The sequence below is a fragment of the Psittacula echo genome (genome assembly GCF_963264785.1).
Source record: "Psittacula echo genome assembly, chromosome: 5".
NCBI lineage: Eukaryota > Metazoa > Chordata > Aves > Psittaciformes > Psittacidae > Psittacula > Psittacula echo.
In genome coordinates this window covers 1,183,422-1,211,381 of record NC_137739.1, presented here as the reverse complement: position 1 = coordinate 1,211,381, position 27,960 = coordinate 1,183,422, and the positions used below count along the sequence as shown (strand labels likewise).

At 52.8% G+C, this 27,960-nt stretch overlaps 1 protein-coding gene across 2 annotated transcripts; it reads left to right on the top strand.

Moving 5' to 3' along the window:
• Positions 1–229: 229 nt before the first annotated feature.
• On the top strand, positions 230–27,960 carry TRAF7 (TNF receptor associated factor 7). 2 transcript variants are annotated; one of them, XM_080619864.1, is made up of 21 exons: positions 230–339; positions 9,501–9,619; positions 9,823–9,880; positions 10,984–11,075; positions 14,355–14,471; positions 15,714–15,806; positions 17,491–17,524; positions 18,584–18,767; positions 19,492–19,626; positions 20,561–20,778; positions 20,979–21,052; positions 21,887–21,935; positions 22,416–22,543; positions 23,564–23,646; positions 24,020–24,059; positions 24,448–24,564; positions 25,626–25,748; positions 26,063–26,182; positions 26,374–26,505; positions 26,898–27,017; positions 27,264–27,960. In XM_080619864.1, the coding sequence occupies exons 2-21, from the start codon at positions 9,539–9,541 to the stop codon at positions 27,276–27,278; spliced, it is 2,013 nt and encodes a 670-aa protein (XP_080475990.1). In that variant the 5' UTR covers positions 230–339; positions 9,501–9,538; the 3' UTR covers positions 27,279–27,960. The 2 variants fall into 2 exon arrangements, with proteins under 2 accessions (XP_080475990.1, XP_080475991.1); XM_080619865.1 differs by lacking the exon at positions 230–339 and adding an exon at positions 7,513–9,403.

The following is a 27,960-nucleotide window of genomic DNA, read 5'->3' as shown; positions in this document are numbered from 1 at the left end:
ATAGCGCGGCGCAGCGCAGCGTGGCCCGAGGCTGTGGTCTGCCGCCGTCTGATTGGTCTCTGGAGGAGGCCGAGCCAAGCCAGTAGCAACAGTGGTTGTAGCATAGAGTGACCGAGAACGCGCCAATCAGTGCGGGGCCGTGAGGTTGCTGGGAGTTGTAGTCCCGGCTGTGCGGCAAGGCGCGGAGAGGAGGCGTGGATGGACTACAACTCCCGAGAAGCACCGAGGGCGGCGCTTCCGGCCCGGGCGGCAGCGGAGCCGCCAGAAGAGCGGGGAGCAGGCCTGGGGTCGCGATGTGCCGGGGTCGGGCACCGGCGCTGCGGCCGCCGCCGCTGCCAGGTATGAGCTGGGCCGGGGCGGGCAGTGAGCGCCGGGGGTGCTGGACCGCGGCCGGGGGGCGGCCCCACTATGGGGAGGTGCCCGCGGCAGCTCGGGGCCGCTCGGTCCCTCCCCTCGGGCCGCTCGTTGCTGGGTTTCCAGCGCTGTGCTGGTGCCAGCGTGGTTGTTGAGAGGCACCGAGGAGCTGCTGCGGGCCTCGGGGCATCCCGCCCCTGCCTTGCTTTGCTTTCCCTTTGGTGTTTCGCATCGCGGGCTCAGTTTTGCCTCTTTCTGCCCCATTACCGCCCGTGTCGCTGGTGGTTCTCTCGTGGTCTCCAGTAACGCCGTTCCCTTGTGATTCGGTGTCACCAGTTGTGCAATGAGGGGTACTTGGTGGTAGATCTCCATTGCAAACGTGCTGTTTAGTGCTGCGCCTTCTGCTGCCACCCCGGAGCTGCTGCCCCGCCGAGGGACTCGCTGTCAAACCCTTCTCCTGTCTGAGCCGTGGCTGTGGCCTCAGGAGCTGTTGTGGTGTTTGACAGGCAGAGGTGAGGGCCAGCTTCCAGTGCAGCTTGGTTCTGGGCTCCACTGGGTCAAACACAGGCTCTGCTGGGGTGTGTGGTGAAAGCTGGTACATAAACATAGGTCAGGTTCGATATGTATGGAACAATCCAGGTCTGGGCTGTTGCACCCTCAGGGGTAACTGTGTTGTGCAGAACTCCAGCCTGGCAGCTCTTTTGTCAGCTCTGACACTGCTGCCAAGCGCTTTGTTTCAATCCCAGCGCTTTAATTGTGCCTCCTGGAGCATTTCCCCCCCAGCAGTGCATTCTGTTCAGCCTGTACTAAGCACTTAGTGTTGCTGTTAAACAGCTGCTGCGTTGTGGCTTCCAGCGTTTGTCTGTCAGTGACTCTTATTTACAGCCACAGCATCTGTTGGGATGAAGGGAGAGGGTTGGGTGAGTGAAAGACGGCTCCAGAAAGCCTTTGTCGAGGGCAGCTGGCACCAGAAGCTCAAGTGCTTCATGCAGGGACCTGCCCTCAGTGTGCTGGGTCCCCCTCTGAGTCCTGGGGTCCTGGGCACTGCTGTCACAAGCCAGGCTGAGAAGGGACGTGGTAAACCCAGCTCTGCAGCTCGGTTTGCTGCAGCAGCAGAGCGCTTGCAGGTGAAGCTGCCCTGCAGAAAGGAAGGTTTCATGGTGAGGGAGGTTAAACTTGACCAAGTGGCTGAGGGAACCTAAACCAAGCTGCTGTGACCAGGGCATTCACTCAGGGAGTGCAGCTGCTGTCACTGGAATGGGAATTTTCACTGTGTTGATTGAAACCAAGGGGAAAACCCCCAAATCCATGGTTTTCAAGCAGTTTGATTCCCTGTCCCAACAGAGCATAATGTGATCCCGGCCACTCTGCCTGAGAGTGGTGGGACTGAGCCACTGTGACACAAACCCCTTCCTGCTTCACTGAATACTCCGATTACATGGACAAGTTCAGCCTGTCGGGACTTTTCCCTCCCCATTTTGATGCCTTCAAGTCCCTCATCTTCCCTTCCCTGCCTGTGCTCCTCTGCTGTGGGTGTTTTGAGGCACACACTGGCACATCCCCTCGCCCATGGGTTGGATCAGGGGCTGGAGCAGCCGCCTGGGACAAGGGAGGTGGCGGGTGCTTGCTCACAGGGGTATGTGTCACCCTTCCTTCAAGCTCAGCACCCCCCCCCAGGCAGCAGCACCCCAACATGTTCAGCATCAGCACAGCCCGGGCTGGGAGCTGCCTCAGTGACCTTCCTGCTTCTAATGAGGTGTGGAACTGCAGGGGCTGTCTAGGGGCTGGAGTGGGGCAGCGCCTGCTCTGGGAGAGCCTCAGCACCTTGTTCTCCTGCATGGGGTGAGTGTCCCGGCAGGACCAGTCCCCCGCCATCAGTGAGGCGAGCCCTGCTCCATAGCTCTGCCTTTCTGTGGTGTTTCTTAGCTAAGTGGATGGATTTCCTTGGATTGTCTCTGCAAACAAAGACTGTTGAGCTGTTTGATAGCCAGTATGAACATAGAACAGCTTGGGAACCAGCCAAAGAGGGGGAGAACCTCCAACTCCCTTTAAAGTAATGATGGACTGTGCTGTTCCTGCAGATCTGTGATCAGAGGATGATCTGTGTGTGCTGAGAGAGTGGCTGTTTGTCCTGTACTGGCCTAAACCCCTCCAGCTCGGAGTAGCCAGGGAAGGCAGCGCAGAGATTGGCTGAGCTCTGGGATTTTCCAGCTGGATTTACATATCGCCCACTGCTCCGCATGCCTTTGTGTTTGCATCATGAAGAGACACACACACACACACACGCACACACAGATAGCGGAAGAGACTCTCTGACCAAGGAGAAGCTGCCTACAGCTTAGGAACTCGGCCATGGTGGCATCCTGCCGGGCTCCGCTGGGACGGCCGAGGGTGAGTTTCCTCCCAGGAATGGTGCTTGTCCTGCTGCTGGATGTCAGGGCAGTTTCTGCAGTGCTCCCCGGGGGCTGCTGTGCTTTAGCAGGCAGGGAGGGAGGAATGGTTCTCATCTCTGGGGCTGGATCCTGGTGAAGAAGCAGGAGGTGTCCGAAACCCAGCGCCCGTTTAGAAGCAGGTACCTGTTGCCTGTGTTGGAGCTGTGTTATGCTGATGTGGGGATCGTTCAGAGTGACCTCTGCAAGGATGTGTAGTGTTTGACTGTACCAGCCCAGCAAGTGATTCCTGACGTGGTTTCTGGTGGTTTCAGAAGTGGAACTCCTCAGTGTTCTCTAAGCAAAGCAGCCAGGTTTGTGAGCAGAGGAGGTGTCTCCCCCTGCCTCATCCTAACTCATCCTGGCCTCAGTACAGCTGCTAAAGGTACCCTGGGGGAGTGATTTAGATCCATTTAGATCCAGCTTTCCCAGTGTGGTGTTAGGTGCTTGTGGAACACTGAATGATGCTTCTGTCTAGAAGCTTGCCACGGTGCAAGTGTCCCCATCCACTGGTGTCTTTCTGAATCCGTGCTTGTTCAGCAAAGGGCAGGAGATCACTGCTTTGGTGGTATTTAGCCAAGATGTTGGTCTCAGCTGCAGGGGTTGGGTGCTGCTGAACCTGGGTCTGTGGCCTTATGCATGAGAAAACACTGTAGTAGATGACTGCTTCCAGGTTTTCTGACATGGAAGCTTCAAGTGTGGCTTTTGTGTCATGGAAACAGCTTTGAACATTGGCCTCTGTTCTGATTGAGCTTAGGCTTTGGGGGAAAAGAGATGCTTCATTCCCCCAGAGCAATCACTTTTGATCAGGTTACGGGCACATTTGATGCTTTAGGTTTCAACATGAGGTGTTGCCGAAAGGTTTTCTATCCCAAGGGCTTGTTACCCTGTAGGAAAAGCACCTGATACCAAATGATGTCCCTCTGAGCTGCATTTGCACAAAGGAATGGCAGCATGCAGGCGCTGCTGAGTGTGCTCTCAGCTCTGCAGCCAACTGAAGCACTGGTAAAAGCAGCAGCAATTACAGATACCCCTGCTCTTGTCGTTGCTGACGGCTCAGTACAACTGTGGTCCTGCTTGAAGTACCTCCCAACAGTCTGTGTGACTCTAAAGAGCAATGCAACGACTTCTAAACAAGGAAAAGGCTCTTTCTGCTCTACAGAACCAAAGAGCGTGGAAGTGCTCTGCTCTCTCAGTAAGCATGACCTGCTGCTCGTGTTCTGTGTTCTAGTGCTGACTGCACAGCTCAGCGTCTGAGCCTGGCCCTGAAGGAGCCTAAGAACAGTGACCTCTCCTTGTGTAACAAGAGGGTGAGAAATGGGTGAGAGCATTGCTCTGCCTGGTCCCAGTTCTTCAGCAGTTTGGAGAGCACACTGACCTGACCACATCCTGCCCTCTGTTTGCCTCGTATTTTCCCATCGCTCGGAGTGGCTGGATTAGGGATAACGTCAAGGCCAGGTTGGACACAGCGGCTTGGAGCAAGCTGCTCTAGTGGAAGGTGTCCCTGCCTGTGGCAGGGGGTTGGAACTGGGTGAGCTTTAAGGCCTCTTCCAACCCAAACCATTCTGGGATCATTCCATTTGTCATTCCCTGAAGTTTCTCTGACTGCACTGAGCCTTTCTTCTGAAGCAAAGACCAGAGCTGCTGCTCGCTCTTTATTCAACACCGTCACCTACAACCTTGACAAAGCTTGCTCAGCAGTTCCTGGGGGAGCTCTTGCAGTGTCTTCTCTAACCTGAGCAGTGACCATGGAGCTCCACCCTCTGCTTCCTGCCCTGAGAGATGTCTATCTCCATAATCTGCTGTACCTCACACACATTCCTGTGGCCCGTGTTTTACGAGTCAGACTGGATGCTGACAGTCCTCGTCACCTGTTAATGCAGTTCACAAGCACTTAAGAGTGCTGTTTCCACCTGAGACGCTGACAGAGCAGGCCAATGTGACTGTCCTGTGATTGTCTCTGTAGAAGTGTTGGCATTTGAGCTCGTGAGCCTTGCCTCATTTATGCTTTGGTCTGAGATGTTCCCTTGCAGGTCACTGTGGGCCAGGAGATCAGTTCACAGATGTAAGGGCACCCCCCCTGCGGGACAGGGTGACCAGAGCTGCCCAACCTGGACTGGATTGACCAGCCCTGTTACGTCCCCAGGAGCCTGGATGCATGACAGCTCGGGATGCAGTGAGAAAGGGATGTCCACAGTCCCACACCTCCTGCTCTCAGGACCTGCTTGCCTGGTCCTTGTCCCCTGGAGCAGCAGGTTTAGCTTCTGTAAGAGTATTTCCCCAGTGATGTGCCAATACTCCCAAGTGTCACCCTTCTCATTCTGGTGTTGTAAGAGGAACGGAAGCTTGTGTCATGTGCCATCAATCCCCAGGCTGTGAAATAAGGAAAGCCACATCACCCAGAGGCCGTTCCCAGCTGGAGCAGGATAACCTCGGCCCTGCCCTGCTCAGGAGGCCAGTGCCACACATCTCCAGCAGACAGCCCTGCTGTGTGGATGATTTTGCCAAGGCAGCAGCTTCCTGAGGGGTGAAGAACCTTAGAGACAGCTTCAGTGGCTTGAGAGAGGGAGGTGGGAAGAAGAACAAAGCAGAAGTAGAACATGGTGCTGAGCTTTATGGGCTGGTGATTGTGTAAGGCAGAGATGCGGGCAAGTTTCTTAGTGAAGAGATGTTGTAACCTCAGAGAGCAGCCCCAGCACAGACCCCAGCGGTGCTGCTGTAATGCTGTGATTCCCGCATTAGGAACTGGCTCCTAGCTGGGACCAGACAGGTTATGTGATGTTTGTAGAGGATGAGATACTCCACTGATCCCTTCTCCTCATGCCACATCCCCCCTCAAAGCTTTGGTCTTTGTCTTGAGGTTGATTGTAAGGATCTTTTGCTGAGTATTGGGGATAGCAAATGGAGCCTGTGCTCTGGGGCTGAGAGGAAGGAGACCACGCTGGTCCCACCAGACATCTCTTGTGGGCAAGCTCTTCAGTACAGAGGATCAGCTGAGCCACTGCTCCAGAGGTGGTTCCTGTCCCTGCAATGAGGTGCAGAAATGGGGTTGGTCCTGTTGGTCTCTGCAGTGGGAGCAAGAGCCCTGCTCTCCCCAGCCCGGCAGCTGCTGGAGGCTGAATTTTCCTTGCCTGGGTTACTGAAGGAGGAATTTGAAGGCTTTTCTTCTCCATGAGTCTCAAAAGCCTGACCTGATCCCTGTGTTGTGCAAGTACTGAAACCTCTCCCTACCCCTCCATCTGGTTACTATCAGGCGGGTGACTTAGCAAACAGTGGGTCCCCACAGCTTCCTTTTCCAGGGTGGATTTTTCCCCTCTTTTTTACTGTCAAAACCACTGAAGTTCCATGTTAAAATAATAATAATAATAAGGATGCCCTCCAGGCAAGGGGAGCCTGGATCCAGGCTGGGTTCTCAACCTGATCTCCAGACACATGGATCCACATCTGCCTCCCTGGGAGGGCATCCTTGTGCTGTTGAAGTTGCTTCAGTGCTTGTGCTGTGTTCCTGCAGCAGTTCTTGTGGTTTCGGATCAGACTGAGTGTGTCCTCTCACTGCAGGTGTCAGGGTGCTCTGCAGCCCATTTTGCTGTAACCATGACGGGGTTCAGGCCAACACAAGCCTCAGGGGTCTGGTGATGTTTGCAGGCGCTGCGGGGAGCTGGTATTCATGTCACCAACACCAGCTCTTGTCTGCCTCCTTTTAAGTTCTTAGATAGCAGCTGGCAAAGGCCTTTCTCAGCACCTTTTGGAAGATGTGAAGGAGCCGGTGGGCAGTGCTCTGGAGAGGTGTTTGCTCTGTTCAAACGCTGTGTGTGGCGGTTGCAGATGTGCGTGTGGTGGCTGGTGCTCTGCAGCCTGGCTGATAGCCCACATTGTTTCCATTGCTCACATTCCTTGGGTTTCTGTTTGGAGACGACACGGAGCAGGCTCCTGCTGCTGCTTGCAGGTAGGCAGAGTCCATAGGAGTCCAAAGACTTTCATCTTCAGGCTTTGTGATCCAGGTACACCGTGCAGAAGATGTGAACTAAGGAGACTGATGCAGGGAGGAAGCAGAGAGCTCCAGTGGCTTGGCCATGGTTGCAGAGGGTGAGAGCCTCAGTGGGGTTCAGATCTCATGGGGCCACAGCCAATGTGTTCCCTAAAAGCATTGCCCATCCTCTCACCACCACCCACCCTCCCTGTGCCTTCTGCTGTCCGTGTTCTAAGCAAAGGAATAACAGGATCCTGGTGGCCAAACTTCCCACTTGCTGGAGCCCAGCTTTCAGCTCGACAGGTCTCCATGATGCAGCAGCACAACACTGCTTCATTCCTGCTGTTCTTGAGACAGCTCCAACAACTCTGCTCAGCATCTCCTGAGGGATCTGGCATTTGCAAACAGCCAGGACAGTGCTTGCAGACGTGTGGAAAACATTAGCCAGATCCCGGGTTTTAAGATGGGTTTAGGCTTGGGGTTTCTGTTTGTTCGATGGGGTTTTGGTGGGGTTTTGGTGGGGTTTGGGTTGAGATTGCAGCTTTTTCCAAGGGTTTAGCCCTAAGCAGTGATTCCCTGGACTGAGCTGCTGCTGTAGCCTGGCAGATGTCTGATACAGAACCGCAGCGAGCACCAAGAAGTGCTGTGTCAGGCAGGGCTGAGCTCTTGGCCAAGGGCAGCTTGAGCACAGCTTGAGCATTGCCTTTGCAGTGTTTAAAATGTGAGTGCAGGATGTGACCAGCCCCGTGTGCAGGCTGCCTTGTGCTGGTCTCAGGGAGGAGGTGGCCATGCCTTTAGGCAGGGACTGGGAGGCCCCAGGTCACAGCTACCTCGTGTCTCTCTTTGAGCCTCAGTTTCCCTTTCTGTAAGGTGGAGAAATCAGTGGTCTCCTTTATGAAGAGCCTGGAGATTTAGGACTTGTGACCCTCAGAGAAGAGAAAACCAATCGCTAGAACCAGCCTGGACACTTCACCTCCCCACAAGTTGAAAGTGTGAGCAGCAGAAACCTGGCCTGAGTGGTTCCATCTCAGCAGGGACCAGGAGCTCCATGTTGGCTGATTGCAGCATCACCTTCTGTGGTGTCCTTCGCTGGTGATTGGCTCTTGTCATGCAGAAAGGGATTTGGGTTGTGTCTTAGCAAACCATTTCTGGCCTCTCTTCCTCCCTGCAGATGTCTGTGTGGTCTGTTTAGCCCTTGGACTCTGACAATGAGCAGCAAGACTTAACTATACCTCGGATGTAAAGGGATCACTTAAGCAGCAGGACCCTTCCTGAGCACTTTATTCCTGGGGCACAAAGTCCCTGTCTGGGATGACAGATGGAGGGGCAGCCTGGGAGGAGAGCTCAGTGCCCTGCTGAACCCTTGTCTTGGATGGAACCTTCTGCTCAGGCCAGAAGCATCTCCATCCGATGGCACAGAAGAGGTGCAGCTCCTTCCTACGGGTACCCTGGCTCAGAAGGAGACTCTTTGAGAGCATCTCATCACGTTCTCTGGGACAACAGCATTATTCTGTGCCCTGAAGCCAGCGTTGGGTTTCACGGGAGGTTAAACACAAACTCCGTGTGTTTCTGTAGATCGTTATTGTGTAATACTTGACTTTGCAAAACTGAACCCAGTCAAAACCTGTGTAAACAATGGAGGAAGAGAACCGAGCCTGTCTGCTGACTGAGGGGGAGAGGGTCTCTCTTGCTGGGTGCTGATCCAGACTGTGCTGCTTGTTTCTGAGCAGAAACTGGGAGTGAGATCCAGCATCACAACCATCTCACTTACATGAAAGTAAAGTTTCTTTCATGGGTTCCATGACCTCGTAGCTCAGATCATGCTGGAAAGAACTCCTTTAATGCGAATATGCCTAAATCAGATGTGGGCTTTTTTGCCTGGCTTTGTGTTCAGCAGCACAGCCCAAGGTTTTGAATTAATAGCAAAACTCCCACTGGGTTCATCACAAGAACAGGGTGAGGCCTGTGCTCATCACGCTCTTGAATACAAGACAGCCCTGAGTTCTGGGGCTGCAGGGGAGGTCAGGCCTTGGTTCCCTTGGCTGGAAGTGCAGAAGGTGCTGCACAGCCTGCTCAGGAGAGGGGCTTCCTTGAAGGGATCCCTCTCTGCCCCCCTGATGGGGATGTGGGGCTGCTGAGCTTCCAGGGCACCTCTTCCTTCATCAGAGTCCTTGGGGAGAGGAAGGCAGTGACAACAATCCCATTAAAGCAAAGCCCTGGTGACCGAATGGGATGTTTCTATCCTGTGCTCAGGAAGTGGCCTAAGTCGCAATGCTGTGAATGAACACGCACCCTGGGCTCTGGGGTCCAGGTCAGCTCAGCTTGAGCCTCACAGTTAATGGGATAAGGGGTTTATGGGTATAGCTTTACATCCAGGCACCTTTCCTGCCCTCCATGCACTCAGCTCCCAGCACGCTGAAGGATCCAGCGGGATGCTATTGTAGAGTCGTCATCTGAGAAGTCTCCTCGGCTGTTAAAACAGTTGTGTACTTGAAAGCAGGTGATGATTCCGGATATTCCAGTCTTTGGGCTGTTAAGGGGTTATTTTAAAAGATAAATGCACTTTTAGAAAATGGGAATGAATCAGGAATGATTTGAAGGAACTCACTTTGCCCTTTCCACTTGCTTCTGGAACTCCAGGTGAGCTTAGGTAAGTCCTTGGACTTAATGCTACAGGAGGGCATATGGACTTAATGCTACAGGAAAATACAGACAATGAACCTGACTCTTTCTTTCTTCTTCCACAGAGCAAACTTCTCATGACTGACAGATGCTGGGCTAGATTATGAGCTCAAACAAGAACACTCGCTACAATCGTTTCTCCAGTGGCACAACGAGCATCACTGCTTCCGAAAACACTAACGGGGTAAGGCTCAGTGGTGGTGCTGCTTCTTGTGTTATCCTTTCTTCTGAGACAGTGAAGCTGCCTGTTGAAAATAAAGGTGTTTTCTTGCCTCTTAAAAATCCCAGTGTCCACAAATAAAAGCTGGGAATATGTCTGCACAAAGGCAGCAAGCCTTTGGGCTGTGCTGCACTGATCACACTGACCTTCACTTTGCAATGTTTCAGACAAGAATGGAAACAACTTTTGGGCCAGCCTACCCTCCTGTGACAACCATCACAAAGGGTGAGTGTATTCCATCCATGGAGCTTCTCCCTAAAGCATTAGCTGTGATTTCTAACAGGTCTCTTGTTGTTTTACAACTCACAAACCTGTTGGCAGAATCCCTGTTTCATTACAGTCAGGTGCTGAGGTGCTGGTTTCAGTATTATGCAGCCCGAGTGGTGTTTAATCATGGCATCTGATCACCAGGCATGATGGAAAGGAGCGTGCACATGTAAATTAGGCAGATTTAACAGTTCCACTGGGAAGCCCCTGCTGCAATCAGGATGCTACAACAGGATTTGATCCGGAGCTTGATACCAAAGCTTATTTAGCCCTGTGACTTCTCACACAGTCATTCCCAGCGCTGAAAATTCCCATCTCCACTTTGCCTGGCTGTGAGTCACTGTGAATGCTTGGGTGAAACCCCCGCGGCTGTTTTTAGCTCAGACACGAGGGGGTGCAAGTGTTCCTGCTCGTTTGAAATCCCTGAGCTTTGTTCCTCACGGCAGATGAAGTCTGAGCCCTGACACGGGGGTGAATGCAGGAAGAGGTTTGGTTTCGTTTCAGAATAAGCTGTGTTTTGCTAGAGACAAACCATGGCCCTTGACACTGATTTATGAGCATCTGCCTGGGTTAGATGCTAGGATTACACTGGTGCAGGACTCTGGGATCTAGATGGTTTAAGACTCCTGAGTACTTACAGTCACAATTATATATAAGTCAGTAACATGATCATTATACAACCCTCTCATATTTAATTTAACATGCTTCCCTCGTGCTACAAGAATATCCAGACCTCCCTTGATCAAAGCAGATCTTGATGACTGAGATATGTGGGAGTATAAGGTTTCCTTTTAATAGTATTTTAACCTAAGGACCTGGGAGAATATTATGCGTGCTCTTTTCTGGGCAAGCTGCCTTCAAAGGGCTGTGTGCATGTCAGCGAGCTGTCAGAGATCAGGGCTGTTCTGCCTGATATACCCAGGTCATGAACTGCAGTTGGGGAATCCCTAATCTTTCTCTCTTCTAAGGAGCACTTACAGCTGTGGAGACTGAGCTGTAGCTTGGAAGTGTCACTGAAGAGCCTGAATAAATGCCTTTTTCTCTTTTCATTTGCTTTAAAGCTGACGGGACCAACACTTTCAAACAGCACCGCCGGACACCATCCTCCTCCAGCACACTCACCTACTCCCCACGAGATGAGGACGATGGCATGGTAGGTGTTGCCAGGGAGCTGACTGGCTTAGCTGGTTATATGTCCAGTGAGAGATGTCTGGTCCTCCTCTGGACTTCTCTGCCTCCCTCATCGTTCCCATGTGCTGTGTTGTACCAGAGGCAGGACCAGCCTCAGCATTTCCTGGCTGCTCCCGTGGTTGGTGCAGTGGGGAAGCAGAGAGGCTAATTCTGACCTGGACATTAGGCTGGTGCTTGTTTTCAGACTGCTTCAGAATGGTATGTGGGTACAAAGCCCACAGGCCTACTTGTGAGGATGTACCTGCCTCCTGATGCGAGGGTCTTCGAGCTCAGGAGAAAGCAGAGCTGCTGTCAGGGATGTCTGGGGCAGTCAGTGTGGATCAGAGTGTGTTGGATGGACCATCCAGCAGCACAGCTGCCCCTGAAGTTACGACCAGAAAATCCATTCCTATTTCCACCTCCAGATGGGGCTTCTGACCACAGAAGCAGGTTTGCAGCCTGCAGAGTTGGCTGTGGAACACTTCAGACTGTGCTCAGCTCCTGGGGATTACATCATCGGGGGCTTCTCACACAAACCATTCCCATGTCTCACAGTATCTTTGCAGAAAAGCACTTCCCAGTTTCATATCCAGCTTTCTCATCCATCACAGTCACTTCTGAGCAGCTTCTTTTGGGGGAATTCAGTGGTCCCGCAGGCCTCCGGGTTAGCTGCTTAAAGAGAAATTCAATCAGCTAAATCAAGAACAGCCACAGCAAAGCAAAGCTCAGTGAACGGATGGGCACCTCTGAGGCCTTGACCTTCTCCTGTCCTTAGTGCTCCAGCTGCATCTTGAAACCACAAGCTCTTCTTTAGATAGAAGCATGTTAGGAGTAGACTTCAAATGAATAGAATAGAACCATAGAATCGTAGCTTTTAGGAAGCTTCCTTCACTTTGTCAAGGAATAACCTGGGATTTCCCTTCCTCATGGCTAAATTTTCCCTTCTCCAGAAGCTGCCAAGGACTTGTCAGCCATCAGAAAGACAGCTCGAGACGAGTCAGAGCCCTCCTGCAACATCCACCACCCCTTTTGCTGTCTTTTTAAAGCTTCTGTTAATGAAACCAAAAGCAGAGCAGCCTGTTCTGTGTGCGAGGCAGGGGTGATTGAGTGGCTGCTGTCATCTTCCCTCATAACAGTGCCATGGCTTCCCTGCCTCACTGTGCCTATAGGGAGCAGGAGCGAGGACTGCATTAGAGCCTTCATGTGCAAGCTGCTTTTGTAGCTGACATGGTGGGAGCTGCACATAAAGATTACAGCTCAATATTGAAGCAAATGTGTCCTGATGGACGGAGAGCTGACTTGATGTCCAAAGTCTTGGTTGTTTACAGGGAGCTTCACCTCTGAACCAGAGGCTGGACTGAGTTACAGGCCAGCCACAAGCTATGCATCTTCCAGCTGAGGTTTCTCAATTCTTAACCTTGCTTGCTTGGCAAAACCAAAAGCTTCAGATACCTCGAGGGGTATGAAATGCCGGCACACACACTACAGCTCAGGTGCAGTGATCTTTCTTCTCTCCTGTGTAGTTAACACCAGCCAGGACCCAGGGAAATGAGCCCACAGTGTGGCACAGCCTTACTAGGCTCGCTCCCCTGCCTCCTGGAAGTGCTCTTAGGCTGCAGTTCCCCCTTTTCCAGCGGTGATCCACACAGGATGTTGCTCCTGATAAAGCTGCCTCCCAGGAGAGCCTCCCTGCTGCCCTACTGTCTGTGTCACCTCCAGCCTGGGAACTCTGCACAGTCATTCTTGTTATTTCAGTGACTTCTGTTACTAGTGGAGGAAAATAATAAAGTGGATGCCCAGCAAATTGATTTACCTCATTATAACCATGCTTCCTCAAGGTTTACATGTTTGGCCAGTAAATATGCTGTCTTAAAGAGCTTTATACTTTGGCTTCAAAGCAGCTGCAGCATTTCTGAGCTCCTAGGATCCTGGTAGCATGAAAATGAAGCCGCAGAGCAGTGTGAGGAACCAGCAGGATACTGCTCGGCTCCTCTTCTGCACTCACTGCAGTGTAGCTTGTCTCTGGGGAAAGCAGCAGCCTCTGAACCTCATCTCACATCTTCCATTGCTGAATTTCCTACCTCTGACATTGCTTTTGTCTGATGTTGCACACGTTCACCCAGGGGAAGCAAATGAAATGTGGCTCTGGAGGTTCAGATTGAACAGGAGGGAAAGCTGTTCTGCACACAAGGTAGTGCAGGAGAGGATCTCAGGCTCATCCATGCAGCTTCCCTGTTCCAGATGGGCAGTGCCAGGGCTGATACAAGCCCGGACTGGGGAGAATCCCTCTTCAGTGAGCATCAGGGCCAGTGATCTTCAGAGCTCCTTCTTCCAGCACTTCTAAGGGTTTGTGACTGATGTAGCCTACAGTCAGGTAGCCTGGGCATTGTCATCTCTTGCTGCTAAGGGTCTGAAGCTCATAGCTTCATTCTCCCATTTCTTCATCAGCCCATCTGATCCGTGAAGACTTACTGCTGCTCTCTGTGCTCTTCCCAGTCACCAGCAGCATCTCTTCCAGAGTAACCCAGCTGTGCCTGTGCTGTGCTAGACCCCAAGTCCGATCACCCCATGGGTTGAAGACTCTCCAGCTTCACTTTGACACCGAATCGCATCTTGGCTACGTGCTGCTGGTTGATATTCCACCCTTAGCGATGTGCTGCTGGTTAATATTCCAGCAGCAGCGTTCCCTCCAAGCCAATCCCAAGGCCGCTGTAACCAGTGGGATAGTCCTTGATTGGTGCAGGCAGTGTCCACTGAGCTGTCCCCTCCCGAGCAGGAAGCGACAAAGCCAGTCTGCACGGAATTCAATAGAAGGAAGTCTCCACACTTACGCAAAGCAATTTGGCAGAGTTAGATAGCGAGTGCAACAACAAGTGCTGCTGCAGAGATTAGAGGCATTGCAGAAGCTGGTGCTGTCTCTGGGTGAGATTTCCAAAGCTTTCCGTGAAGGATTAATTCTTCCAAGCCGTTGCTTTGCTGGTGCACACGGTAAGTATGCAAAGGAATGCACCTTTGAGAAAGTTACGTGCTTGGCATTCAGTTGTCAGCTTGGTTTAGTAGGTTCAACCTGACTGATGCTTGTCCTGTCTTGGAGCATGAAGCAGCATTCCAGCTCCCGGGAAGGGCAGGCAGCAGTGAGACGTGCAACTTGTGGGGGCCACCGAGTTTTGTGGAGGGGGGACACTGAACTTGAAGTCTGTGCAGAGGGGATTGGAGCAAGGGAATGGATTTCTAACCAGAGCTGGTTTTCCTCTCGTTGAAGCCTCCCATCAGCACTCCGCGCCGCTCCGACTCCGCTATCTCCGTCCGTTCATTGCACTCCGAGTCCAACATGTCCTTACGCTCCACGTTTTCACTCCATGAGGAAGAGGAGGAGCCAGTAGGTATTTGGGATTGTCTGAAGGAGCTGTATTAGGAAGTTCAGTGTCTAAAGAGTAACTTGGTGGACTCTTGTGAGTACATGGAGCTGTGGTGGGCAGGTTTTTGGGCATGGCTGGCTCTCAGGACTCCTGGTGTTAATTTTGTTTCCACCACTGACTTCTGCAAGTTTCTCTGCCTCCTTGTGCACCGTTTCCCTGTCTGTAAAGAGAGGACAATGATGAGAGTTTTCTGCTTCTTGGAACAACTGTAAGTCTTTGCAAGGTCATGTGGGCCTCCCTGGCTCTGCTGCACAGCAGTAGGGGTTGCCCATCTTTAGGCTGGTGGTCTAGCCCCAGGCAGTGAGACTAATACAATTCCCCCCTGATTCAGAGCCCCATCCTGCATTTAGGGCCTTGTGGCACCCCACTGATTGATTGTAAGCCCCAGGAGGGTGCCAGGAATTGTCCACATTGATTCTTGTTGGGGGAGAACACTGTTAAGCTGAGCTTTGTCACTAACCCCGCACTGAATGCATAAAAGACCAGGCAGCATTTTGTTGCTGATCTGGGATAAAAGTGTGTTTCACATTTAGGAACCCGGGGGGTTGCGTTTGTATTTCTGAGGGAACACAGGATGAAAGGACAGCCCAAGCTGCAGTGATTGATCTGAAATGCTCTGGAATGTGAAACTCTGCTCTGGTGCGGAGGGGAGAGCTGTGCTGCTGCGGGAGGATGTTGCTCAGAGCTCCAGCAGTCTTAGCTGGTGAACAGAACTGGGGAGATGGGCCCATGGCAGCAGAAATGATGTTTCTGCTTCCTAAGGGAGTGAAAGAGCCTTTCCTTCAGGAGGCTTTAAAAACACCAAGGGACAAGCTCGTTTAAAATCACTTTTAAACTTCAGGCTTGGTGCAGGGGGTGGGTTTGACAGCGCTCTATTCAGTCCAACCAAGCAAAAAGTACCAGACAGTGCAGATCATGCAGTTCTGGTGATCCGAGTCACTCCGAGAAAGAACTTGGTCCTGATTGGGCCCTGATCCAGCCAGCTGCTGGTGACCCTTGGTTTGTGATGAGCTGAGGGTCTCCAGCCCTTCCCAAGTGCATTCCTCCCTACCTCTTACACCCTGGAGATCAGCAGATCCAGTCCTTAGTGTTGGCTGTGCCCCAGGCTCCCAAAGGATCACCGCTGAGGAGTTGTTTTGTTCTTTCTGCAGAGCTGGAGGCTCTAACCCTGTGCTCTCTGTGTCCCTTTCTCTCCTCTGCAGGAGCCACTGGTGTTTGCTGAACAGCCGTCCGTGAAGCTGTGCTGCCAGCTCTGCTGTAGTGTGTTTAAGGATCCGGTCATCACAACGTGTGGGGTAAGGCTGCACTCTTCCAGATCACAAGTGGGGGCTCCACAGATGTGTGAGCTGCAGCCAAGCCCTGACTGTCCCCAGTGATTGTCCCTGATCACTGTCAGCCTGAGTGAGCAAAGACAAGGCAGCCCCTGACCAGGGAGCCAGGCCAGTGTAGGAGCAGAGATGCTGAACCAGCCTGCAGTGGGGTGTGTGGGGCACTCAGCACTTACCCACAGAAGCCTGGGATAAGCTTAAAATGGGGTAGCTTTTCCCAGGAGAACTGGCACCATTCAAGCCCTTTGTGTGGCTTCAGTGAGGCCTGAACCTTCCCATTCCCTGTCCTCAAGGGCTCTGCAGGGTGCTGCTGCCTCCTGAGCATCCCAGGAACGGCTGCGCTTCGGTTGTGAAGTGTCTTTCTTATAAAACAAGAATGGCTTGAAGCTTCATTTAGTTAATGCTTGCAGAGGGATTTGAGATCCTCTAATGAAAGGCACAGTGTTATGAATATTCTCCTATGTTCCATTTTACTGGGATTTAATAGAAACTGTATATTATTATGTTTCTGTGCTACATGCGGAGAAAGATGACTTTATGACAGGCTCTCTAACGCTTCTGACATGCTTCCGATTGTTGGGATGGAGCTGCAGCAACAAAAGCAGAGAGCAGGATGGCTTATTGCAGTGGGGGTGCTATCCCCAAAGGTGCTGGAAGTGGGTGCAGATTCACTGCACCGTTTCAGTAAGCAGCAATTCATGGAGACACTGAGATTTACTGGTTAATATGGAAACAAAAAGCTGGTGGAGGAAGCAGCCTGGCTTCACTTGTAGCCCTGGTTTGGCAGCTCAGGAGGGAGCACCATGCAGCTGTGCAGGGCAGGAAGAGGCTGCGTGAGCAGGGCAGCAGATAACAGCTCTGAGGAGTGACTTGCAGCCTCTCCAGTGCTGCTGCCAAGCAGGGGAATGGGGTGAGGAGGCTCCAGGGAACCCTGGGGCAAGTTCAGGACCAGTGAAGTGCTGCTGCAGCCTTTGTTCCTTCCTTCGTATCCATTAGCATGTTAGATTGTGTTTGCTGCTTTATCAAGTTCAATTGTTCCTATACATTTCTGCTGTAAGAATAGAGAGAGATATATTTAAAGTGGCCAAATCTACTATGCATTCAATGGGCTTACAAACCAGCTGTCCCATCCACCTGACAGCAGGAGCTTAAAAGAGCTACGGGGGGTATATGTGATGGGTTGACTGGCCAAGGACAGTGGGAGGCCAGACTTGCTCTTGCTCTTCCCCTTGAGGGCTTCTCAGGGATATGAGAACAATGACATGGGCTAAAGTGGAGGGTGAAGTAGAGAAACCCCATGCAGACTTGGAGGGTAGGAGTATCAGTGTGGCTGATAGGCTTTGGCTTGCCCCATGATCTCAGCCTGATCCTGAACAGGGCAGAACCCTCAAAGCTTCAAGCTTAATACCTGCTGGCAGGTATCATGCTCAGGAACAGGACCCGTCTTGCACCCCGAGCTGCAGGAGCAAGCAGCTGGGTTTTGCCCTGTGGTGCAGACACAAGAGCACACCGAGCTAGAAGCAGGTAGAACATCTGCTGAGCCCCTGAGCCACAGCCTTTGATATTTGCCACCTTTCCCATCATTTGCCATAGGGAATCGTTTGTCCAATGTTGTTTATGCTGACGCTGCTGTTCCTCTTTGTCTCTGCAGCACACGTTTTGTAGGAGATGTGCCTTAACATCTGGTGAGTACAGAACCGCTCGTGTGGGATGCAGCCAAAAGCTGTTGTGTTCTGGTTTGTGTGGTTTCACTTCGAAAGAGACCTGCAGAGAGATGTCTGAAGGGCTTGAAACAAGCTGCCAGTCAGAGGGTGCCTCTGCAGCAGTGAGGGGCTGGGACACGGGTGGCTGTGCAGCTCCGAGCTCTCATGGTATATGCTATTAACATGGCACCAGAGGGCTGGGCACAGGATGTTCTCAAATCCTGGAGTCTGCAATGGATAATCCCAGGATAATGCATATCTCGCCCAGGGTTGACCCACTGACTGCAGACAGAAAGCTTTTCTGTGGCTGCCTGAGGAACAGGGGAGTTGTGTTTGACAGAGACCCATCAAAGCCCTCCTCCCCCATCCCATAGTGCTGAGCCCCTGCACAGCAGCACTTGGAGCTGCTTTAGCTCACTCAGCTCTTCCAGAAACCTGATGGAGCTCAAGTGCCTGGCTGCTCTCCTGGCCTAACCACCTGCCATTTGGTTTGGACTCTGCAGCTCTTCCTGCCTTAAGGTGTTCATCTTCCACATGGGAGGGGTCCTCCTAGTTTCCATGCTAATCCCTTGCCACCCTGTCCTGCTACATCTATCCCAACCAACAGATCTGTAGCAGAAGGCTTTGTAGTTGCAATCCTGGGTTGTTCAGTTTTGCTCCTGTTCTCAAAGCTCATGTCTTTGCTTTGTGAGCATCCCTGGCCTGCAGTGCTGTGCTGAGCTGAGTTATGTATGGGGCATCTCTTGGTCTGTGTTCACTGTAAGCACTCACACTTCAGCAAGCACAAGGTAGTCTGAATCAGTGTCACCTTTCATTGGCAGTTAGCTCAAATGATCCTGCATTAGCATAAATAACTTTTCACCAAGCCCCAGGACAAACCCAAGATAGTGGCTTGTAGACCTTGAGTGAATGTTCATGGCTTGTTCCATTGCCCTCATCTGGGAGCTGGCTCTGTTGGCCAGAGGAGGCTCAGAGCTGTATGAAACGCTCCTGCAGTGGCTCAGTCCTTGCTGATGTCTCTTTTGCTCCCCTGCCTGGCAGAGAAGTGCCCGGTGGACAATGCCAAGCTGACCGTGGTGGTGAACAACATCGCCGTGGCCGAGCAGATCGGGGAGCTCTTCATTCACTGCAAGTACGGGTGCCGGCCCGCGGCCAGCAGCAAGCCCGCAGCCTTCGAGGTGGATCCCCGCGGTTGTCCCTTCACAATCAAACTCAGTGCCAGGAAGTAAGTGCTTCTCACCAGTGTGCCCCACCACCAGCAGCCTGCTGTCCTGTCTGAGCTGCTCTGTGGCTGCTGGGGTGTGCAGGGCTGTGAGAATGGGCAGGACTTGAGGGCACTGTGTCTCAGTCTTAGGATGATGGCACATGGGCTGGTGTCAGGAAAGGTCTCTGCTCCCACTTCAGTGTCTCAGCATCATAGAGTCAAATAGGCTGGAAAAGACCTTTGAGATCATGAAGTCCAACCTTTACTCCAGGACTGCCAAGTCCACCACTAACCCATGTCCTGAAGACAAGGGATGCACTGTGAAAGCAGCCACCTCACATCTAGGTTGAAACACTGTGGTTATGGTCAAGCAGAGACCTTGGGATTCTTTCTGTGTGAGGAGTTATTCTAGTTATATCCTAGTAATCTGGAATCTGTCTTCCTCTCCATCCCAAATGCATTCATTGCCTTCCCTATCCCCTGCCCATTGCCTGTTAATAGCTGCCTGAGGGCTCAGCCCATCAGCTGCAGAAGTAGATGTTTCCTGTGTAAATGTGGCCTGTTATTACTTTCAGCTTACTGTCCAAATAAGAATTTAAATCTGTAATTGCAGTGTTGGAGCTGAGGCTTTCCATCACCTGACAGTCTCACAGGGCTGTTTGCTCCTTTCCTGCTAATTTCTATTGTTTCCATTAAGTTTTGCTTATTGCTGATTCTCCCTCCTTTGGCTTCTCTCCATGGGCAGAGATCATGAAAGCAGCTGTGACTACAGGCCCGTTCGCTGCCCCAATAACCCCAGCTGCCCCCCGCTCCTCAAAATGAACCTGGAGGCACATCTGAAAGAGTGTGAGCACATCAAGTGTCCCCACTCCAAGTATGGGTAAGGAGCTGATGCTTTTTAGTGGCAAGAATTCACCAAGCTCATTTCTGAGCAGCTTCTTGGCTACCACAGCCTTGGGGTAGCCCCATGGGCTCTGAGCAGCTCTACCCAGTGCTGTGCAATGGTCTAAGCCTGAAACCAGGTTTGTGGGGCTTGCAGAAGGCAGCCCAAAGGCTCTTGTTGAGAACAGGCAGGTCACTGCCCAGATGTAAGCCCTGCTGTTGAGGTGAGGAGGAGGAGATTGAGGTGAGGAGGAGGAGGGTGAGGTGTGCAGGGAGAAGAATCAGCTGGAGGAGAGTCAGTGGATGTGGCCAGGGCCACGCAGGGAGATGGAGTACGAGAGTAATTCAAGCATCCTGGCAGTGTCTTTAAGTCAGACCTTCTCCCAGGGCAAGGGAAGTGCTGATCAGGGTTGATTCTCACCCAAGCAGGAGTGCAGCCCAGGCTGGGCGCTCCTCGCAGGATGCACACTTCAAGTTACTGTTGTAGGAAGAGATGGCTTGGCAGAAGCAAGACATCTTGGCACAGACAAGTCCTGAGAGTGCAGCCCTGATTCCTTGCCATGCTGCAGGCCCAAGGCAGCGTCTGCTGAGGTTGGCTGCTGTTTTATCTATTGGTTTTGATGGCTCTAGATTGGGCTTCTGGTGAGCACACAAACCAACACCACATTCTGTCTCTTGCCAAGATCTGGGTTTCCTTGCAGACAGTTCAGTTTGAGGCCAATGTCCTGGTGGGTATTACGGAAGCTGCTTGGCCTCTGTGCTGCCCTGCAGTGCCTACACCCATCAGGATGGTGAACTGCAGTTCCACCGCTCTTGGTAGGAGGAGCAGAGCAGGTGGAGGCCCACCACAGGCTTCAGACCTTCTGAGGAGCCAGCTGAGCAAGACCTGCAGTGTGAGCCCTGCTCCAGCCAGTGTCTGCCTTCCCCTTTAGGTGTACGTTCATAGGAAATCAAGACACTTATGAGACTCACTTGGAGACGTGCAAGTTTGAGGGTCTGAAGGAGTTCCTGCAGCAGACAGACGACCGCTTCCATGAGATGCAGGTGGCAATGGCCCAGAAGGACCAGGAAATCGCCTTCCTGCGCTCCATGTTGGGGAAGCTCTCAGAGAAGATTGATCAGCTGGAGAAGAACCTGGAGCTCAAGTTTGGTGAGTCTGCACCGGATGAACTCTGTGGTCAGAGCTGTAGGGACAGGACAGCTCTTTGTTGGGTGGTAGATTCATTCCCTGTTTAAAACTGGTGCTGAGCAGCTTCCAGGAGGCTCAGATATTCCTTGCAGAGGAACAAATAGGGGTTCCATTGACTTCTCTGCTGCCCGAACATCATAGGACCTGTTCATCTCTTGTAGATGTGCTGGACGAGAACCAGAGCAAGCTGAGCGAGGACCTGATGGAATTCCGCAGGGATGCCTCCATGCTGAATGTGAGGAGGGGCTGGGCCCTGGGGTGCGGTAGGGATCACATGCAGTTACCTGGCTCTGCTGCTGGTTAGGCCTCTCCTGCAGTGGGGAATCTTTGTGGTTCCCTGCTGCAGCCAGGAGACACCCTTCTGCTCCAAAGCCTGGTACCTTTTATACTGGCCAGGGACAGTATCCTCTTCTCCCTACCTGCAGAGAAAGCAGGAAGATAAGCAGGTCTCTGCTAACAAGCTGGGAGTGAGAGCTGTCTCATCATCTCAGACATCATTCAAGCACTGCTGTTGGAGAGACATTCCTCCCTAGTTCAGGCAGGCTGCTTCCCACTGGATGTACTGATTAGGAGGAGCTCGCCCTGCTTTGGCTATGCAAACTAATGAAGAGGAGCCCCATGGACGCAGTGGGGCTCCTCTTTGTAGTCTCCTCCATGGACTGTGGAGGAGACTACACATGGAGGAGACTACAAAGAGATCTTCTAATTCTTCTCCAGCAAGATGGGCTTCGAGAGCCCAGCTGAGCAAGCAGTCCCATAACCAGATTGGTTATTTTTAGCAGTTTGGTGAATGGCAGAGCAAGGACAGTGAATTCCGAAAGGTACTTCTGTGCCTGCCTGAATACTGAAGAGTTCAGTGAAGGTCTGAGATGCTGTCAGAGCCCTGTGGCCTCTGGAGGCAGGTGACAGAGGGATGTACACATGGAGTCCTGGAGGAGAGACCTCCAATCAGAGACCTGTCCAAAGGCAGGAATGGTTTTAGGTGGAAGGGACAGTCCTAAGGCTGTGCCCAGGAGGCCACTCTGGTCGTGCTGGCTTTGCAGCTCATGCAGCTTGTTCTGTTTTACAGGATGAGCTCTCCCACATTAATGCTCGGCTCAACATGGGCATCCTTGGATGTGAGTATCAGGTTTTCCTCCTTTCAGGCTGGGTTTGGGGTGGTGGCCCAGTGACTCCCTTTTAGGCCAGGTCACACATACAGAGAGTTGTCTCTGGGTGCAGCAGGAATTTGTTTCCTGCAGGAGGAAGACACTGGTGGGGGAGTTTGCCAGAAGCACTGGCCAAGGGGAACTCACAGTGCTGCAGGGTTCTTAGCTGCTGGGAAGATGTCAAGTGGACTCTACATCTCTGGCCTCCTGAGATCCAAACCAGGAGCTGCTTTAGGGACAGGAGTGCTGGGGCTCAAAGCAATGATACATTGATGAGCTGTAAGGGGGGGATGTGAGACCTTCCAACCAGGTTGCGAGGTTCCTTCTGGCCTACAACAAAGTGAAGTGCAAGGACCTGCTGGGCCAGTGCAGGGAGATCTGTCCCCTCCAAAAGCACCATGACCAGGCACAGCACTGTCCCACCTCTGACCTGCCCTCTTGTTTCTGCAGCCTATGATCCTCAGCAGATCTTCAAGTGCAAGGGAACCTTTGTGGGCCACCAGGGCCCTGTCTGGTGTTTGTGCGTTTACTCCATAGGAGACCTGCTCTTCAGTGGCTCTTCAGACAAAACCATTAAGGTAAGAGCTCACCTCTGCCGTGTATCTGTTGCATTGGAAACATGCATCAGGTGGGACAGAAGCTGAGCTGCAGTTTGGGGGTGAAGGTGCCACTTCCCAGAGTTTCTCCCAGATAATCTCAATGGTTCTTTGCAGTTCAGTTGGACAGAGTTCTCTGCAGAGCAGCACTGTGTGATTAGTCTCCAACTGTGGAGAGACAAATGGTGGCTTCTGCAAAGCCTGATTAGAATCTCATCCCTGCTGCTGCTGCCTTTGCTTTATATGGTGTTTAGAGCATTCCAGCTTATTTCAGCTTCTGATTTTATTTCCCCTTGTTCTAAAAAGCCATCAGAGAAAAAAGCCAATTCCCCGCTCAGATCTGTCCCTTCTCCATTTTATGGCGTGTTTGTTTTTCTTTGTCCTGTTTTCAGTAACTCAAACTGACAGCACTGAGCTAAACAACAGCTCCCAGTGTCACTGTGGTGGCTGCTGGGGGCTGCTGGCTGGGCTGGGGAGCCACACGGACTGCCCTGCCAGGAGCAGAGCTTGGGTTTGGTTTCTTTGAGCAATAGCAAAAGCCACATGGAAGAAAATGGGCGTCAATGTATTTAATCAATAGAAATCAGCTTTCTCCACTGGCTGCTCTGGGCACCACATCCCTCTCTTTGAGACAGTGGTATGAGCTCAGTGGGGAAACCTTTGCAGTGGCAGAGGCTGTCCTGTGCCATTGGAGCCCTAAGACAGGATGTGAGTTGCTGAAGCAGGAGCCCAAGAGCTGCCTCTCTGGTTCAGTGTTGGGCTGGGAAAGGCAGAGCTGCTGTTTGCTGCTGTCCAGTGTCTCACTGACTTCAGCCTGACCCTTTGCAGTACGTTTCCTTCCCTAGCCAGGCTTATCTGTGCCTGGGAGCCCGGCAGGCAGGTGCCCAGTGACAGCCTGTTTCCTCCTTTCCGTGCCTTTGTGGCTTTGCCGACGTCCTGCCCTGGTCCCAGCTGCTCTGTTTGCTGGCGTGTGACCCTCTGCTCATTTATGTTTCCTGTTAGGTGTGGGATACCTGTACCACATACAAGTGCCAAAAGACCTTGGAGGGTCATGATGGAATTGTACTGGCTCTCTGCATCCAGGGGTGAGTGGAGAGGGACACCTGCCCCTGCAGAGAGAGGTGGGGAGAGTGCTGGGGTTCCTAAGCATGGCCTTACAATTCCCATCCTCTGTCCTGCACGTGCCAAGATTGTGAATGAGAGGCACATCTTGTCCCTTTGCTCTTTAAAATTGACAAAGGGTGAATCTCTTTGGCCTTCCCTTCTGTCCTGGCTCCTTCCCTGGTCACCAGAGGGCTTCCCCCTGAGACTTGGGCTCTGCTCCTGGGGTTGGTGTGTTGAGTCCTGGCCCAGTGAGGCTGTGGGACTGCAGCTCCTCGCCCAGCAGAGTGCTGGGAACCCCTTGGGAGCACATTGCTGTCCTTCACTGACCTCCCTTTGTTCTCTGGTCCATTACAGGAACAAGCTGTACAGTGGCTCTGCTGACTGCACCATCATTGTGAGTACCCAGGGCCCCTGCTCTGCTCTGCGATGTGAGATCCACAGCCCAGCCCCAGGCTGCTGTAGGGCAGGGACATGCATTCTTTTTTCTCTAAGGCTCTTCAGCTACCAGTGGTGTAAGACTGATAACCCTGTGTGTGCTTTACACCCTGCCTTCAGTCACCTTGCTCCTGGGTTGGATTTGGCTGTTTCCTGCAATATTTCCGACTCCCTGCTCCTGCATGGGAAGCAGGAGGCTGGTTCTGAGCTGGGGCAGGGTGGTCAGTCCTCAGCAGGCTCATACAAGTGCCCTGTTCTGTGTGTGATTCCTTGCCAGCAGAGGCAAAACGAAAGGGCTCCAGCACAAGAGGCCTGTCCCTCATGCTCATTCTTCTTCTCCTTTGCAGGTGTGGGACATTCAGAACCTGCAGAAGGTGAACACGATTCGAGCACACGACAATCCTGTTTGCACTTTGGTCTCCTCACACAACATGCTGTTCAGTGGCTCCCTCAAAGCCATCAAGGTAAAGCTCTGGGGTGGTCTGGTTGGGGACCAGTGGTACATTGGCAGGCAGCAGTGTCCAGACAGGAAGAAAGTGGCACTTTGGTGTGTAGGTGACCTTGTTATTAGCCTGTCTGAGCCACACAGAGAAGCACAGCTCCAAGAGCAGCCAGCACCGCAGAGGTTTAGCCCTTGCTCTGCTGAGGTCAACGATGTTCTGGGACTTGGCTGAAAACCACTTTTTTCCTTCAAACTCTCTGAACCTGAGGCTGCAGGGGGAATATCTTGGCAGTTCCTGAGTGTGTGTGTCCTTGGGCCCCCAAGAGACCTTACTCAGACCATTGGGAATTGTGCCTGTGGTCCAGAATTGGCTGGGGATCCAGGCTCTCTGTTTTGAAACCCCCTCCAGAGGATCATGAATCCACGTTCTTTACCTAAAGCATGCAGAAATCAGGGAACAGCTTTGCAAGTTGCCCTTTAAAGCCTTGGCTGGATTCCCTTGGTTCTGCTTCCAGCTCCTGGTGTGAGGCTTATGGGACCGTCCGTCTGTAGGAAGGCACATGCTCTTTTCTTCAGCTGGGGCCTGGAGGAGCAATGAGACAGCCCTGAGCAGAAGGAGAACTTGGAGCCTTTTCTTTTGTTATCCTCAGCCACTTTCTGCCAGAGGAGCTGAGCAGCTCTGCTTGGAATGGGGAGTGAGCTCTGCTGGTCCCTGTGTGCTGGGGGTTTCAAGCATCGTTTTCCAGGAGCTGTGGGAATGGAGCTGTGGACAGGCTGGGAATGTAATCCATTGCAGTTCTTTACTGTAGGTTTGGTTTAGGGTTCTCTGCTAGGGAAGGGGCTCTGCCAGGGATAACGCAGGCTCCGAGCTGGCTCTCCCAGGCCATTAGGAACATGCTTATTCAGCACAGTGATTGTGTGGTTTATCTGCAAGGCAGTGGGTTCAGGCAATTCCCAGCAGGCAGAACCAGCACAAGGTTCCCCATAGGGAGCTTAGGGCTTTGTGCTGCCTGGGCAGGGGTGGGCAGTGCTGGAGGCACTGAGAGCCTCCTGCATGTCCGTGTGTCTGTCTGCTTGCTGCAGGTCTGGGATATTGTCGGTACCGAGCTGAAGCTGAAGAAGGAGCTGACAGGCCTCAACCACTGGGTGCGGGCGCTGGTGGCTTCTCAGAACTATCTCTACAGTGGATCCTACCAAACGATCAAGGTGGGACCCTGAGGCTGGTGCCAGCGGTAGATCAGGTTTTGGTGCCATCCGGGATGGGGCTGTGTGCACAGGCACACACAGTGGGGGTGCGGTCTCACAGCTTCTTCAGCCCGGATGTTCAAAGCTGGGCAGTTCAATAAGATAACAGGACTTTGTTCATCAGTACTGAACATTCCCAGCTGGATACACCTGTGATGTGGGCACACAGGGAGCCGGGCTGACTCAGTGCTGCAGAGGAGCTTCAAGGGAGCTCCGTTCTGGAGAAGGGTCCCTGCATGGGTCTCATCCTGCCTCTGCTCCCGCTTCTCTTTCAGATCTGGGACATCCGCAACCTGGAGTGTGTCCACGTGCTGCAGACGTCAGGAGGCAGTGTCTACTCCATCGCTGTGACAAACCACCACATCGTGTGTGGGACCTACGAGAACCTCATCCACGTAAGGGCTGAGGGGTTGGAGGCATTGTTTGGCTTAAGGCTGGACAAAGAGATGGGTGCCTGTCTCTGCCTGTCCTCTTCATGGCACAGCGCCCACCCTAAAGATGTGCGTGGAGGTGGAAACACCTCTGGGAAGAGAAACTGGTGGCCTGCAGCCTGCAGCAACCACCAGGCCCTGCTCTTATCTCACAGGTCTGGGATATAGAGACAAAGGAGCAGGTCCGCACGCTGACCGGGCACGTGGGAACAGTCTATGCCCTTGCTGTCATCTCCACACCGGATCAAACCAAAGTCTTCAGTGCATCGTACGACCGGTCTCTAAGGGTACGTGGCTAGGGCTGTGCAGCTGCATCTGCAGGGACAGCATTGGAAAAGGTCGGGGAATACTCGTCCCTGCATCCTCATCCCTGCATCCTCATCCCTGCATCCTCATCCCTTCATCCGCATCCCTTCATCCGCATCCCTTCATCCGCATCCCTTCATCCGCATCCCTTCATCCGCATCCCTTCATCCGCATCCCTTCATCCGCATCCCTTCATCCTCATCCCTGCATCCTCATCCCTGCATCCTCATCCCTGCATCCTCATCCCTTCATCCTCACCCCTGCATGCGTCATGTCGCTGGTGTCACACAGAATCTCCCAACCCTCCTGGTGCTCAGGGTTGTGCTAGAGCCCTGTGCCACTCGCTTGGCTCACGCCTCCTGTGTCCCCATAGGTGTGGAGCATGGACAACATGATCTGTACCCAGACGCTGCTGCGACACCAGGGTAGTGTCACTGCCCTCGCAGTCTCCAGGGGACGCCTCTTCTCCGGCGCTGTGGACAGCACTGTAAAGGTTGGTTCCCTCAGGCTTCTCCTTGATGGTTTGGTCTCTTCCAGTCCTAGGACTTGAGGCATTACATGAGTTAGGAGCCATCTTCAAACAAACAAGGGATGGTCCTCAGCAGGTGGGAGGTTTAACTCCTGACAGAGGGCGTTGTGGGTGCTGGAAATCCAAAGGGAAGCTCCACAAGAGGCTGAAGAGAAGCCCACAGAGCTGCTCAGAACAGTCACTACCACGGCTCTTGTCTCTGCACCGCAGGTCTGGACGTGCTAGCGAGAACACCACCCTAGTCCTGCACACTGAAAGACCAAAAACTCCTGCCCTGCGTCGCCTGCTGGGTGACACCACCACTCCAGAGCAACTGCTGCAGCTCCTCTCCACACCGACCACTGCCCGCTGCTGCCCACCGGCCGGTTCCCACCCCATGGACCCCGCTGGCAGCTCTCAGGATGGGTCCAGGCCATGGCTGCTCCAGATGTTCCCTCAGATCTGCTGTTGTGGTGCCAGCACCTCCATCACCACAGGCTGCACTCCTCTGCCTGCATCTCCCCTGCCAGGGAGCAGCCTCTGGGGCCAGGGCCAGGGCCTTCAGCCCATGGGGCACCAGTGTGGCTGCAGCACAGCCCTTGGGCCACTGATGGGACCGGATGGCTCAGTTATCACAGGCAGGAGCCAGCCCAGCCAGGGCAGTGACACTGGGAGGCTCTGCCCTTGTCAGTGGTAGAACTGAGCATTAGGCCTTGCCCTGGGTTGGACCCTGACCCCTTTTCTGTCTCTAGTATTTAATTTTACTGCCACGATGTCAGGCTGATCCGTGTGGGAAGAGGTGTTTCCTTGAGTAGCCAGGTACGATTTTTATGCCACAGCTAGTTCTCAGATCAGATAACACAAGCCCATCGTTCACCACCATGTAATAATGGTCTCCACATTAAAGAGGAAAAGACTCTGTTGCATT